This window comes from Macrotis lagotis, chromosome 8 (genome assembly GCF_037893015.1).
Source record: "Macrotis lagotis isolate mMagLag1 chromosome 8, bilby.v1.9.chrom.fasta, whole genome shotgun sequence".
Lineage (NCBI taxonomy): Eukaryota > Metazoa > Chordata > Mammalia > Peramelemorphia > Peramelidae > Macrotis > Macrotis lagotis.
Window position 1 is genome coordinate 159,232,973 of NC_133665.1, and position 16,816 is coordinate 159,249,788.

The 16,816-nt window shown below is 34.1% G+C and overlaps 1 protein-coding gene across 2 annotated transcripts in view; it reads right to left on the reverse strand.

Annotated features, from left to right (window-relative positions):
* Window positions 1-10,052: 10,052 nt before the first annotated feature.
* PPP4R2 (protein phosphatase 4 regulatory subunit 2) overlaps window positions 10,053-16,816 on the reverse strand; it is a 54,551-nt gene continuing 47,787 nt past the window's right edge. For both annotated transcript variants that reach the window (XM_074198715.1, XM_074198716.1), the window contains 6 exons: window positions 16,243-16,336; window positions 15,283-15,320; window positions 14,028-14,102; window positions 13,652-13,795; window positions 12,791-13,095; window positions 10,053-12,622 (listed from right to left, as the gene is read on the reverse strand). In XM_074198715.1, the coding sequence (XP_074054816.1) occupies window positions 12,306-12,622; window positions 12,791-13,095; window positions 13,652-13,795; window positions 14,028-14,102; window positions 15,283-15,320; window positions 16,243-16,336 (973 nt within the window). In that variant the 3' untranslated portion in view covers window positions 10,053-12,305. The remainder of the gene's footprint in view (window positions 12,623-12,790; window positions 13,096-13,651; window positions 13,796-14,027; window positions 14,103-15,282; window positions 15,321-16,242; window positions 16,337-16,816) is intronic.

A 16,816-nucleotide genomic window follows, 5' to 3' on the forward strand; every position in this document is an offset into this window, starting at 1 on the left:
GAGATGATTGCTTCCTTTGCTACATATTTATTTATTATTCCTTAATAATGTTTTCTAGATATAATGAAGAAATACTAGAAGACTTTCCAATAAGACAAAGGGTAAAATAAGGATTCCATTGTCACCACTATGATTTGATATAATTCTAAAAATGCTAGCTTTAACAAGATAAGAAAAAAGAAATTGAGGGACTATACATGGGAAAAGAAGAAACAAAATTATCACTTTTTGCATATGATAAGAATTATATAAGCTAAAATACATTGAAATAATTTTAGTAAACTAGAATATAAAACAAACACAAAACTCCTTAGCCTTCCCGTATATTGTGAAAAATAAAAATGAAAATAAAAAAGTTTATTTTGTTGGAATTGTTGGAAAAGAAACTCCTTTCAAAATAACTACATAATGTATAAAATAATATGAATGCCTACATACCAAGGCATAGCAAGGACTTATCATTTACAAAAATTAGCTGACAGCTAATTTGAACTATGTCAATAGAGTAAAAATTATAATAGTGCCTAAAGAGATACATAGATGTAGTACAAGGTAATAAATATCCTTGATAGACTAGATGATACAACCACAAAGTTCATCAGGAAGAATAAAAGAATCTCAAAGGAAATAATGGCAGGGATTTGGGGGGAGGGAGGAAAAAAACAAAAAGGGAAAATATTAGAAAGGTCTCAGGCTGTATTATAAAATAGAAATGATCATATGATCATAACTTGTTAGTTTTGTGTGTGTGTATATATATATATATATATATATATATATATATATATATGTTAGTTAATACTACAGAATAAAAGATCCAGAAGCAATCCAACATATCCCCAAAAGTATCCATAAGGACTTAGTAACTATTCCACAAACTGCTGGGAAAATTGGAAAAGAGACTGGAAAAAATTAGTTTTAAGTCAACATCTCAGATGATATTCTATTTAAATAGAGTACTTTGAGGGGGAACAGTCCCTTTGCAGATGGGGAGGGTCAAGCTGCAATTCATAAGGTTTCTAATTTAAGAGACAGTATTCCTTTCCATTTTGGGAGACACATTAACAAGTTCTTTGGAATAGAATTGTCACTAATGTCCAGAATGGAATCCTTCCTCACCTCCACCTGCTAGAATCCCATCAGGACTCAGCTCAACTACGACTTTCCACGTGAAGTTTTTTCCTGATCCTCCCAGATTCTAGCATCCTCTCTCCTCCGATTAATTTGTATTCATTTTCTGTATGATAAATAAAATATTTTGTATTTGATAAGTAAAAATTCTTAAATTAACAATTTATGGAATGACAATATTGTAAATACTCAAGGGTGTAAAAACTAATCAATGAATTAACTAACCATGATTTCAGAAGACTGATAATAAAGGTTACCTATCTCCTGACAAAAAGTCAATGTCACAGAATGAGACATATATTTTTAGATATAGCCAATATGGGATTTTATTTTGCTTGACTATGTCTATTTGTTAGAAAAGCTTTGCTTTTTTCTTTTTTGTTTTTTCTAATGGTGAGGAGAGAAAGAAAGAAAATGTATGTTTGTTTATTTAAAAAATAAAATAAAATACATGTATAATTTGTATCCGATTACTTGGTATTAAGGGAAGGGGAGAAAAGGAAAGGAGAAAAATGTGAACCTCAAAAACTTTAGAAAAAAATGAATGTTGAAAACTTTCTTTGCATGTAAAATTGGAAAAATAAGCAAATTTAAAAATAAATAAAATAAATTTAATGTAAATAAAAATTGACAAGTAAAACAAGCCAGCGAAACAAATAGGGAAGGGAAATAGGCAAGGACTATAAAGTTGTTGAAACAATAGGAATTAAATATATTAAGAGGTTCATAGGGGCAGCTAGGTGGTGCAGTGGATAGAGCACTGGCCTTGAAGTCAGGAGTGCCTAGGTTCAAATCCAACCTCAAGCACTTAAGAATTACCTAGCCGTGTGGCCTTGGGCAAGCCACTTAACCCCATTTGCCTTGAAAAAAACCTAAAAAAAATAAAAAATAAAAAAGAGGTGCATAAATGATTGCAGAGGTTCTAAATGCCATATTTATAAGATGAAGAAAAAAATACCCAAAAGTGGCTTGAAAAACAAAACTGAGAATTTTAGCTAGAATCTTATTCTTCTTACACTTTCTCACCCAATACAGATACCCTTCGATTTGATACTAACCTTGAACACTCCATTTTCTGAAGCTGTCCCCTAAATCTGGAATGTTTTCCCTCATTTCCCCAATTGTTTCCCCCTTGTTTCTTTCAAAACCCAAATAAAACCTCTCCTTCAAAAGAAAGCCATTCTAATCCCTCTTGATTTCAAAGCCCTTGTCCTCTTGGATGAAATTCTATTTAACCTGTATATCATTGTTTTGTACATAACTCTTGGCATGTTGCTTCTTCCATTAAACCGTGAGTTCCTCTGGACAAGGATTATCTTTCGCCTCCCCCCCATTGTTTAGCATAGTCTTTGGGTAGATGTCTGATAAACGTTTACTGACGCATGATAAATCAGATAATAGGTGGAAATGATAAAAGGAAAAGACTCATGCTTCTAATAAAAGGGGTTGGGTAGAATGGTAATAGAGCAAGCAGATGGTGCAATGGAGTGTTGGACTTGACTCAAGATTTGCCTCAAACCCTAGCTGTATGTATGAATGACCTTGGGCAAGTCAGCCTCAGTTTCCTCATCTGTAAAACAAGGTAATAATGATACCCATTTCACAGAACTGTTGTGAAGTTGAAAAAACCTTAAGTATGCATGTGTATTGTTGTTGTTATTATTATTATTATCTACTCCAGCTGTGGAAAAAGGGCAAAGTAATAGTAAAAGGTCCACCAAATAGGAGACAAGTAGAATAAACCAAGCAGTAGAATGTGTCAACTAAGCATTGAACTGGTATGTATATCAATAATCTTTCCAGTTTCTTCTATCATTAGCCTTTGATTGATTTTGTTGGGGGGTTGATTTTGATAAGGGTTCTGAAATCATAAAAAAAAAAACTGAGTGAATGACATAGAAACTAATGACTTCACTTTGTTATTTTATTTTCCCATTTGCTTGGGAGTCATTCACCACCACATTAACACCCTGAATCTATCGATCAAACTGTCAAACTAGGAACTTTGGATCAGTGGTGTGAAACTCAGAAAGAAACACATCTCTGAAGGCTGTATGTTGACATCGAAAAGCACAAATCAACATTATCTTTGTTGTACTGTATTTTATTTTGTTAAACATTCCCAAATTGCATTTTAATCTGGTTTGAGCAACACTTGAACCAAGTCCATGATGGCAGTTTTTGTAATGGCTTTCCTTGAACAGCGAGTGAATATTACTAAAAACAAGGTTTCCATGTACTCTCTTTCTGCATGGGTTCTTATAATATATTCTCTATTTGCATAGAACCCTCTCATTGGCATGAGCTCATATTCCCAACTAGAAAAATGGAGGAAAAATTTCTCTACTCCATTAGTTATCAATGAAATTAAGAACTAAAGGGGCGGCTAGGTGGTTCAGTAGATAGAGCACCAGCCCTGGAGTCTCAGACACTTAATAATTACCTAGCTGTGTGGCCTTGGGCAAGCCACTTTACCCCATTGCCTTGCAAAAATCTAAAAAACAAAAATTAAGAACTAAAATGAGATCACTGTAAATTCTAAGGCACCATGTGAATGTTTTTGTTATCTATATAAATCATGTATAATAATTATTACAATCAGATTTGATTAAGATTTGTTTGATTCGTAAGACCATATTTCTAACATTTCATAATATAATGCAACAGAACCCAACTTCAAAGAAACATTCCTCCCTTCTCCTTGGAGAAAAATAAAAGAGGGAAAAATAAGATTAACTTTTTGACTCACTGGTTCCATCTTTAAGAGACCTTGCTCCTTTCTGTCTCTAAGAGAGAAAAATGAGAGACAGAAAAGGAGGAAGAGAAAGAGAGGCAAAGAGGAAGGAGATAGGTGTGAGAGAGAGGTGATTAGTTACAGTTAATGTGGGAATTAAGGAACATTGAAATAAAGCCAACCTACAGTAATACCTGGAATAATTTTATGATATATACTCACACAATTAGCTATCTTGCAGAGTTAGGAAACTATCATGTTTTAGTTGCTATAAATTTTTTTTTACTTCTACTCTTGTTGCATTAACAGATTTTTCCTTAACTATTTGTCTTGGCCATATACTATTAAGCTATACCAGGGATCCAACTGAGTTTCAAAAGATATTTTTGAAATTCAATTTAACTTAGAGTATTAATCAAGAGTTTTTTGTCATAAGAGTAACTCTTAAGACTAGAAGTTGAGGTATCAATCTATCTCACCAGTGGTGATCCAGTTAAAAATCCACGGTGCTAAATTCAGAGGCCACCAAAAAAATGGAATAGCCTCTGCCCTCAAGGAAGAGAGAAAATATAATTGGGAGAGAAGTGAGGTAGCTAGATATGAGTAACTAAATGGTTAAGAACTGGGAGGTTCAAGAAAGGCTTTATGTAGGTGTCACCTGAGTTGAGACTTCAACAAAGTCAAGGATTCTAAGAAGCACAGATGAGGAAAGTAAGAGGATTCTGTATTGGGAAGCCAACCAGAAGCAAGTCAAGTGGAATGTCACATAAACAGGGAAAAAAATGGGCCACTTTGGCTATGAAGAGAACCAATGTGAAATCAGTCTAGAACATTATGTTAAATTTCAGAAGGCTGCAAATGCCACTAAGTAGTTTATAATTCATCCTGGAGACAGTTGGGAGCTTCAACAAAGTGGCATGGTCAAAACCATGTGGAGGAAGTATTGGAAAAGGGAAAGACCTAGAGCAATCTAAGAACCCAGTCATAACTTAAGGATTGATGAAGACAAGCATAAAGCACAGTAATGACAAAGGCTTGGCAATTGATTATGGGCAAGAAGGAAGAAGGGCCAACTTTGCCTGCAGGTAGTGAACCTGAGAATGGCAGCATCTTTGATTGTGACAAGGAAAAGAAGTGGCCTTGGGATAAAGACAGATTCCCTTTTGCACAAGTTGAGTTTAAGATTCCCTTGGCAGCTAGGTGGTGCAGTGGACAGAACACAGGCCCTGGAGTTGGGAGGACCCAAATTCAAAGCCCACCTCAGACATTTAACAATTACCTAGCTGTGTGACCTTCAGCTAGTAACTTAACTCCATTGCCTTGCAAAGGAAAAAAAAAAAGATTCCCTTAGGGCAAATGGGGAAGAGATGGGCAACAAAGAGTGGGTGATATAGGGTGGCAATTCAGAAGAGATGTGATGGGGGCATGAAGATTTTTCTCCCCACAGCTTGAATTGTATATAGGCTACGTACACCAGGGGATGAACTTCCTTCAGTACTTAGTTTGTACATTCTGTTACTGTGCTATTTCACTACTTCTTGAAATTTTTTTCTCCTAAGTAGGTGAAAATATATAGCTCCGATAGGAATAAGCAATAAAAGTTTGGGGGTCTTTTATATAGATGATAGTTGAGCCCAAGGGAGCTCATCATAGTTGGATGCTGTGGCTACAGAAATGAGAAGCAAGGACCCATGGGGGTCTACCCATGTAGAGTATAGGACACAAATGATGACCTGCTGAAGCAAAATGAGAAGTGGTTGCACAGGAGAGCAGTATTACAAAAACCCAGGAAAATAAGAGCATCCAGAAGGAATAGTCAAGTGTTGATTGCAGCAGACAGGTCAAGAATGAGACCAAGGAAAATGCCATTAGATTTTACAATAGAGTAATGTGAGAAACATTGGTTAAAAAGCAAAGATAATCATAAAAAAAGCAAAGATAATAAAAAAATTTTTTTGTAAGGCAAATGGGGGTAAGTGGCTTGCTCAAGGCCACACAACTAGGTAATTATTAAGTGTCTGAGACCAGATTTGAACCCAGGTACTCCTGACTCCAGGGCCAGTGCTTTATCCACTACACCACCTAGCCACCCCAGATAATAAAATTTTTTAAGAACATTAGTAACCTTGGAGTAAGGTTGAAAGTATGTTTGCAAGGCTATGCAATGAGGTGATCAGACAAAGATAGTAGATGCACTTTATTTTTTGGGGTTTTGGGTTTTTTTTTTTTTGGCAAGGCAATGGGGTTAAGTGGCTTGCCCAAGACCACACAGCTAGGTAATTATTAAGTGTCTGAGGCCAGATTATAACTCGGGTCCCCCTGACTCCAGGGTCAGTGCTCTATCCACTGTGCCACCTAGCCACCCTGTAGATGCAATTTAAATAGTTTGGCTAGGAAAAGGAAGAGTGATATTGAGACAGTAGCATGAGGAAAAGGCAGGATAAAGCAAAGGTTTTTATTGTGATACTTGCAGGCAATATAAAGACTTGCATGAAGTGAACAGAATTAAGAGAATTAAGAGAACCCTGAACACACTAATGGCAAAACTGTGTGATGATCATCTATAATAGATAAGGTTCTTCTCAGTAGTAGCGATCAAAGACTTAAGTACAGTGATTCTTAGATCAAAAATCACACAAAATTCATTTTATATATGCACATCTCTAAGATAAAGACTTCGTTAAAGTATGAGTTACAGGGACTTGAAAGCAAAGATTTTGAAGTAGAATAAACAAAACTTGAAACTGTTTTCCAGCCTAATGAGCACCCACTAAACATACTTGTGGGCACAGAAAATGATGTGAAATCAAATAAGAATGAGTAATATTCTACATCAAGGGTTGACCAGTACTACTTGGGTTTCCTTCATCCACAGATTTTCATATGAACTTAAATTAACCTTGAAGTACATCCTAGAAATTCTATACTTTTAGGTGAACAAAAGGTTGCAGTGGAAAGAATCCTGCATTCTCTGGATGCACTTTGTGGTCAAGTTTAGGTCAAGGATGCAACCCAGCATAGTAGCAATAAACCAAAGGACTTCAACTATCTAATTATGAATTCAGTTGACAAAAACTACTAGGGAAACTGGAAAACAGTCTGGGCAGAAATCAAATTTAGCCCAATGTCCCCAACCACATAGCATAAAGCTGCAAATAACAATACCATGACCTAGATGTAAAGGGTAATGTCAAAGAAAGTAGAGGAGCTGTTAAGGAGGTTCCTCTCACAACTATAATTTAGAAGGGAGATGGTTAATTGAAAAAAAAAATCTTTCCAGCAAGTTTCTAATAAAGAATTGATATTTAAGGTGTATACGGAATCGAGACAAATAGAACATGATTTATCCCCCCAATAATCAAAATATATGAAAGACAGCTATTGAAAGGCAAAGTATTAAAATCTTTATGAAAAAAATGTTCCAGAAAAGAGATGATTTAAATCAATGGAGTTTCCACCTCACATTAGTCAGATTAGCAGAAATGATACCTTCCCCTAAAAAAGAAAAAAAAAAGAGCTATATACTAGTGGAATTGTTAATGAGTAAGGTATTCTAGAAAGCAGTTTGGAATTATACCCCCAAATGCATTATTACATAATATCCCAAAAAAAAGATAAAAAGGGAAAGGATTCATATGCACAAATGTATTTCCAGTGGCACTGCATTGTGGTAAAGAACTAAAAACTAAAGTTAGATGACCATCAATTGGGAAATAAGTAAATTGTGATATGAATACAAAAGAATATTACTACACCTTTAGAAATAATGGGTTAGGTAGATTCAAAGACAGCTGGGATGAATTATATGAACTTATACAGTCTAATTTTAAAATGAGGATCAATGCAATGATCAATCATGACAACCAGTGATGAATCAAGTTTCTCATTCCTTGTAAAGGACGTGGACTTAACATATATAGGATGAGACATATATTTGTCTAAAAAGCCTATATGTGGATTTATTTTGCTTGTCTATACTATTATAAATGAGGACTTCTGGTCATAGAGGAAGTAATATAGTCAAAGAAAAGGGGAAAGTGATGTGAAAGATGTTTTCAGAAGTCCACATCGATTCATGAGACCCACAATCCAACAGAGGCGGCATTCAGGCCTTTTAACATATTTCAGAAAATAAGTCATATGTAATACTTATGGTATTACCTTCCATTCTTTTAGTTCTCTATATTCTTAAAATGTTCAGACACAAAGTGCATAATAAAAGAAAAAATTTTGAGAACTGTTACAAGGTAGAGAAAAAAGGTGGGGATACTACCAGATCACAGAATAAAAAAATTTAGAACCAGAAGAAATAGCACTATCTAGTGTGCTGCTTTCAGCTCCAAATTCTATGACTCTGACTAAATTTTCATTTATTCTTCTGTTACCTACCAAGGTATGAATTTTTCAGTTCCCTTGTATTTTGTATCTACTCCATGAAGAGAAAAAAAAACTAATTCAATATGTAGCCTCATCGTGATCTATTATGAAAACCAAAGCTAATGATAAGAGAATGAGTATGAGAATTTACTTAGACAACAAAATAAGTGAAAATATGAAAAGTGTGGAAGGCAAATAACTGGCACTAATATCACTGAGGGATTTTCCATCCTCCTGAAATGTCTTGAGGAAAATATAAGATTAAAGAATGAGTCATATTCAATCTCTTGTTAGTATTAGACTAACTGTGGAAATAATGAAGAAACAAAATTAAGTTATTGATCTATTATTTATAAAAGGACGAGTACTTTTTAATTCAATAGACACAGAAAAATCTTTTGGCAAAAAAACAAAAGTAATTCCACAAATGCAAAAATTTGTCTAATGTGTATTTTATTGCATTATGAAAATAATACATTTTTGGCAAAGTAAGCTGGGCTCCAAGTTCAAATAATAAGAAAATCCTGAAGGAAGTTTATTATTGGTTCACTATATTTAAATATATTCTCATCAATACACTATCATTCTTATTAGACTATTAATGCATTAAACTTGTCTTGAACCACTTTCTCATATAAAATTATAATTATTCAATGTCACTGCATTTTATTCATTTTATGACTGCCATCTATCTCACCAATAGCTGAGCATCCCTTTTGCCATGTACTTATGAAATTATTCAGGGACCATGATTTGAAAGTCTATTCATAATTTAGTTCCTTTGGTTGTACAAGTTGTAAATTTATCCCCTTGCCAATCTTTTCATAAATACAGTTTTAGCAGCTTTCGTAAGAATTACTTCACACCAGCACCTTTACATAAAAACTAGTTTATACTATATTATTTGAAAGTTAGTCTCTGACTTTAGATTAAAATGCATAAATGCATGCCTATCTACATTGGCAAAATAAAGCACTCTTATGAACACGATACTTTTATAAAGCCAGCCTTTATATGACCAGCCCCAGTGTTTGGAGGCTTCTTTTCAATGTAGCAAGACTACCGCTCCAAATTGCCAACAATAGACTACTATTTTGCCCACTTTTAAAGGTGCAACTTATCCTAACTTGATTTAAACAAACTGTTGGGGGAGGGGGTGTTAAGGGTAGGAGGTAATTCACTGATTGTTGTGTTCTATTTTAGAACTGTTTTGAGCATTTTCAAAAGAACTGTATCCACTTTTTGAAAAGTACATTAATAAAAACTAATGTTTACTTATTCTTCAAGATCCAATCAGTACCGATTACTATTTTATTTACAGCCTGCTCTAGGTTAGAAAGGATGAGCAAGGAAATGGCATTTTAAACTCATAAATTCTTGATTTAGAACTTTAGAAATAACTACTGTTGGGCCACTACATTAAAGAAAAATAGCTATCAGAATGAACATTTTTAAATGTTAGAACTATACCAATTACTAAAACAGGTCTGACAAATTAATCAGAACTGTTTATTAGTTTATTTCCTGAGTGCACCTTTTCCAAATTAAGAAAAAAAACTTCTCATTCCCTGATAGTTACCAACACCTTACAGCAGCTAAACAAAAAACCTGTTTTCCAGGTTTAACTATGGAAGAATCTGTCTCATTCATTCTAATAAAGAAGCATGATATATCCCGTAAGTAAACCCAGAGTATTCTTTCCATTAACCTTGTGTAAACAGCAACAAATTTGATCTATGATCAACATTTGAAAGCTAACAATAAACTAAAAATTAAAAAGCATATCTCTCATACAGAGTTAGGATAGCATTTTATACATTCATCATTATTTTACTTTATTTAATAAAGAGATGCATTTACCCTTGCAAAAACAGCAATTGCAAGTTTACAAGTTCACAGACCACAAAACCACGTTGCTAAATTTTAAAACTGAAAATTGACAAAGTAAATTGTTTATAATCATAATATTAACAAATAGTCCCTGGCACAACTATCAAAATAAAAATATCAAAAGGTCATAGGTGCTTAAAGAATAGGTTTATTGACAGTATTTCACAAAAATCCTAAAGGAAATTCCAAAATTCCTAAACTTAAAATGTTTAAAATTTGTTCTCATTGGCAAAATATTCCTTAACAAAAAAGTAAAATTTTGCTATGAATGAATGTCATTTAAACTTGCTTCATTTCAACATTTTGAACGTTTATTTTTTTTATTAAACACATCTGCAGTTAGCAATTTTGAAAAAATAAAAAAAATTTACATTGATTTTCTTTTCTCTCTAGGAGACACTAATCAACGTGCAGTGTTTTTTTGTTTGTTTGTTTGTTTTTTTAACTATCAAACATTCTTAAATATATCCTCTGGCTGCTGTGAACCTGATAGACAAGACAGTCAGCAATAAGTACTCTACAAATATAGAAACGGAGCCAAATTATTCTGATGTTTTTGTAAAGAAAATTTAAACAGACAAAATCCACAACCTGTGTTTTTCCCCAAATCATTCGTAAAGCATATGATATGGTACCAGAAATTGCATCAACTTTTTAATCTATGTGTATTTCAGGCATCTGAAACTAAAAAAGGTATCCTTTTGTTTTGATAAAAATGTACTCGAATATTTTATAACATTAATATTTATTGCTTTATATGAATACTGTATTGAAAGCCCAAGCATTCAGTTTACACACAGAAATTATACAATTATATATCGCTTTCACAAAGGCAGTGAACACATTACAATCTACAAAATCTACTTTACAGAAATTTAAAAATTCTAAATATCAAAAAGGTACAGTTGAAGAAACAGGTATAAATTTGGCAGCCAGTAATTTGACTGGGAAGTTGCAGTTTGCATGACTTTATGGGATTCTGAAAACATTGAGTTGAGCAGTCGTTGTGCTTTGCGCTGATCTGAAAAATATAACACTGGCTGTCGGACTAGCATGTTCAAAAATAGTTAATTCACTTCAAAATGTCATACAAATTATGTTGGTTTTCTATGCACCCCTAAAACTTTCGATCATTTAGCTCCGGTACATTACTAAGATAATATATTAATTCCTCCAGTACAATGTTGTGTTATACCAAATCCATTTTGCATACTTTCAAATAATTTAGAAAGAAATGTGTAATATTCACAATGTTCATAGAAGCAAGCAAAAGGTCAAGTAACCTGCCCAGTTCTTCTGAGATGTTCTCACATCAGCTTCATAAGCATTCATCCTACAAAATATTAAGCTAATGGTTGAAGACTGTTCTTAACATAAAGCAAATTTTTCTCATAAATAAATGAAGTCCTTTTAGTCAGGCACCTCAGAAGTATACAAAAGGGTTGTAGTTTGAACAGATTTCTTGGAATGTGTTTAACCTGGTATTTTCAACAGTGTTAAAGATTTCCAGGGTTTCACAGGGGCCAGATTTTATTTGAATCATTCAGAAGTGAAAGAAATTACCTTCTGAAAGAGGTGAATTCAATTATTTCCAATAGAAAAAGTATTCACTGTATTCATCTCTTATAGAAACAGAAAAATAGAACATTTTCCCCCTTAGAATAGTATATATATATTTATATGTATTTATGACTTAAGGTTCCATTGTACATAGTCAAACGATAAAATCTGGAAACCAGCATGAAACCCTATTAATTCACATGTTAAAATGTTGAAACTATGACCAAAATATGAAAACTGCTAGAGCTGTCAGAAATCGACAAGACAAAAAGCTTCCTTGCATATGTATAAACTAAATGTGGTAATCTCCAAAAAGTTTGTCAAAATTATAATTATTACCTTCCAGTTTAAAAACTTTTATTCTAAATTAAAAAAAATCTATACACATACCACTGATTTGACCAGACCAAAATGTCAGCGGTAAGCAGGACCTGAAGGAGCCAATATTCACAGTTCTTACATGTAAAACTCTTTCAGGATTTACTCCATGAAGAATCATATTTTACAACCTGCTTCTCTTGTAAAACTAAAGGTCCACTTTATTACATAAAAGTTTTATACAGTGGAAAATCAGGGCCTTATGTAAAATACTGCATCTAAATGGATTTCATAGTTAGTCCTGCTCCATAGGTTCTTCTGCAACGTCTGTGGCCTCATCACTGTTTTCCATTGGGGATTCGGATGGAATTTCTCGACTTTCGCTGGCATAGGTTCCTAATTCTTCGGGTTCACTGCAAGCAGCACCACTACTTACAGGTCTGGTATTTTCACTGTCTTCAGAACGCAAATCTTTGTCTTCCTGAGATGGAACAGATTCCTCCATTTGATTACTCTCCTCAGAAGTCTCTTCACTCACAGTCAAGGCCTCGTCAGTCTCTTTTTCTTGATCTTTTCTTTCTGGAGTAATTGTTTGTGAGGTCACAAAAGATTCTAAAAACAATCAAAAGTTGCAACAGTTAAATTTGGATCTTCAAAAAATTCTATTCAACTACACAACATAGCAAACCATATCCTGAAACTCTAAGTAGGAGCAGAAACACATCTAGCATCAACATTCAAGCAATGGGATGTGAATCTCCTTGCCCTCTTTCTAAATACCTTCCTCTTCCTCCTCCTCCTCTTCTTCCTCCTCCTCCTCCTCTTCCTCTTCTGAACAACGCTGTCTGGCAGAGTTGTTTCCTCTGTCTTTATCCTGAGCTGCAGATGGCATTCCTGTTTCTTCTTCCACAGGTGAAGACATCTCACCAGGAGAACTCTGGCTGGCTGGGTCTCTGTCTTCACCTTCTGTGTCAAATTTGAGTCTTTTTACCTCATGTCCCTCAGCTTCCACAGGGTCTTCATCAGAGTGTTTATTTTTGACAGGATTCACTTGGGTACCTTCTGATTCAGATGTTGATGAATCACTGTAAATTTTGTAAAAGCCTTATTAGGCACTAAAATATTTGCCATCTCTACCACATTCTCACATTTAAGGCAAGTCTTGTTCTGCTATTTTGCTGACAAAGCTAATATGGCAAAGGGAATCTAGAAGTCAATAACTCAGTAGCAACAAATTCTACCTTTTTTAAACCAGCTTCCCTCCTATAAGCACCTGTACCATTTACTTTGTGAACCTCCACTCCTGACTATTCCTTACCTTTTTAAGGTTTTCTCTTTTGATGGGACAAATTTTTAAATCATATTTTTTCTTTTCCAAGTATCTTTTTAAATTAAAGGACAAGTATATTTTAAGCTTTATAAATATATGTAATTTCTCAAAACTTAGCTTTATCGGCCACCATTATAATATTCACTTGCTCCAAAGTCCACATTAACTTCAGAATGGATAGAGCCCAAGCCAGACAGTCCACTCAGAGCTGCTCTCTCCTTGTTACTGTCTTACTTCTATGCATTTAGCACTGAAAACATTTATCTAGTGGCAGATTAATGAAAATACAGAGAGGTAAACTGTATACAAACCTGTGGGTTTTCTCCTCAGTAAGTTGCAAATTTGACTCTTTACCTTCTGTGTTCTCAGGCAAACCATTTGTTGTCATAGGGGCTGACAAAGAAACCTTTGGTCGGTTTACTGGTCTGGGAGTTCCAGGACCATTAATGTTAGACCTATAATAGAGCACCAGTATTGTTCAAATGAAAACTTAATCGTTTCCCAGAAATATACATATAAATTTCCCAAAAGGTAATATGCTGAGCACTTTGTCTTCCAAGTGTACATGTCAGGAAATGCATTTTCCATTTGCTATTTGTATTTACTATCAAAAGCTTATGTTTGAAATGAAAAGATCCACTTCCCAAAGCAGGGAAATGATGTCTTCTATTATTAAAACCAACTCACCTGTCGGTGTAACTTGGTGAGTTTCCAGGAAACATAACACCATTCATCCGATTTAAGCTGTTAGAACTGTTTTTCCTATGAGAAATGAAAACATTCTACTATATGACAAAATGCAAAAATTCTTTAATTTGATCATGAAAAATATGCCTTCTAAAAGAGGGAGAGGGTTTTTGTGACAATCAACATTTGGCTTTAATATACCTAGGAATAATGTGTCCATATTTCAAATATGATACATGTGCTAATGATTTGGGGAGGAATTAAACCTAATCAATTGTTCAAATTTTGACCCAAAGGTAGACTTTTTCCTCCCAAATCTTAAAAATCTAGCAACAGTTCAGTTATAAAGCAGAAAGCTAAGATATAGGTACATATTACTCATAATAATAAATCACTCATCCCCTGAGGCAAGAATTCTTAATCTTAAGTCAACTTGTTCTTTAAATATTTGGATAACTTTATTTCAAAACATTAAGCTCCCTCTGTAATCTTATATTTTATGTTAGACATTTAAAGACAAGAGATCTCCCACACAAAAATAAAGATCCTTTGCCTTAAGGGTATCCTGCAATTGGGGGGGAGGGAGGGGAGTGGTGTGGCTAGGTTTTTAGGTAGGTAGTATTTCATTTGTCAAACCTTAAATAAATCAACCATAGAGGCTCCATTCTTTAAGATGGACAAAGAAAACATTACTCTGCTTGCATTGGGCATGTCTGCCAAAAAATAAGCAAATTCCTCACCTGTGAGACACCAGCAAATATCCAACAAGGAAGTCGAGCAAATGAAATATTGGTCTTCTCCTCTCAGAACTCTTGGTCCAGAAACCAAGAAATCCTCTCTACACTAAACAAATCCTAAACCCCATCTCCTTCAATTCCTAAATTAGAATCTTTCAAGAGTAGATTTTCATAGACTAGTGTCCCTATGTACTTCTATTATAAAATAACGTTTGCTCAGGGAACAAAAGCACTTGGGAACATAAAAAATAAAGAGGTTATATCTAGGCTATATCAGATTTTGTTATAACATTATAGAGATTCCTAAGAATGAGATTTTAGTATATGATTAACTCACTGGAATTGAAAAGAGAATTCCAGTATTGCCAACCTTTTTGATAGGAGACAGACACCACAAAAAAAAAACCCTAAACTACGCAAATTAATGAGGGTGAAGAAGCAAAGACAGGAGCATAAATTCCACAACTTTAAAAAAGAAAGAGTACCTTGAATGCTATTGCATGAACCTTGATACTTACTCTGAAGATGGGTATACACAGCTAACAACCATCACATTCTGCAACAACAAAAATGGGTAATTTAGTACTAGAAGAAGACCACATGATATTGCTTAGTCATTCTAATTGTCACAACCATCCTGAGATAAGGTCTTTAGTCCTGCTATTTTTACTAATGGAGAAAATAAGGTGTATCTAAGAATATTAATCAAAATCCCAAAGTCAGGGCCAAAAATCAAGCTTTTCCCCAACCAGAACAATTAATTACTATAATTTGTTTCTTGGAAACAAAACCCATCAAATTTTCTTACCCTAAATATTGCCAATTTCTACTAAAGTTCTATTTCAATGTTCCATCATGGTGTGAAGGTGACTCTAGGTTTTCAAAGACTATGCAGTAGAAGACAATCTCTGGCAGCTCCTACATCAACCTAGAAAGGCATTGATGGAAGGAGTATTCTCAGCAGTGAAATCATGGATCTTTAAATGTAATGAATACTTTGGAAGTCTAACATTGGTTGGGGGGAAATACTGGCAATGAAATCCCAGAAGTGGAAAGAAGGCACTGACAATAAATCTCCCTGGGCAAAGCAGGGAAACTGATAGCACTGCTGAGTATAATTCCCCTCAGTTTGGGACCCGGAGAAGGAAACAAATATAGGGATGGGAGACTAGGGAGGAATAGGGTCATGACAGAAGGAACTAACATGTAGCCCTATAAACCATTAAAAGCCTTTTTTTTTAAAAGATAAGATTTTTAAAAGTTCTCATGGGACTAAATGAATTTAATTGAGAAATATGTGATAATCTGTTTCCGAATAAAGTTAATAAAAGTAAGAAGTAACATATTACTAGATATTAACTTTTATAAATAAAAAGAAAATTTTAACAAACTCCTAACAAAACAATTAGACCAATCAGGGCCCCTCAGTCAACTCTATTTTTCAATAGATATAATCCAATTCAATTGGGGAAAAATACCTTTTCTACTCCTCTGAGAAATTTGTCTGTTCCAGTATAGTTCCTCCTTGGATCTGTTAGCAATTCACAAAGTCGCTGAATAGTAAAGGGAATACTGTAATAGAATACAATTTTATAATTAAGAAATTGTGTTATTAATGTGCAAGAAAATTCTGAGCATTAAGTTAAAGTTTTCACTAATAGTATGTCCTGGGGCAACGTAATAGTTGTCACTTTTAGTGATGAAATTCAAAAACTATACTTATCTTTTAATTACTTCTAAAAGCAAACTATGTCCCCATTTCCCTTACCTAAAAGAAAATACTACTTAAATTAGCACAAAGATAAACATTCTAAATTAAAAGTTATTTCAAAAAGTTAGGGCAAATTTAAGGATTATTTGAAATATAAGCAATCCTGTACCTACCTCACAGGGTGGTTGTGAGGATCAAATGAGATAAGACATGCAAAATGTTTAGCACAGAACATCATAGAGAGGAGACACTGGATAAATTTGTATTCCTTTCTCTCACTCAATCCCCACAGATCATGGTACCAAGCATTAAGTTTTATATTTTAGAGTTTTGCACAAGAA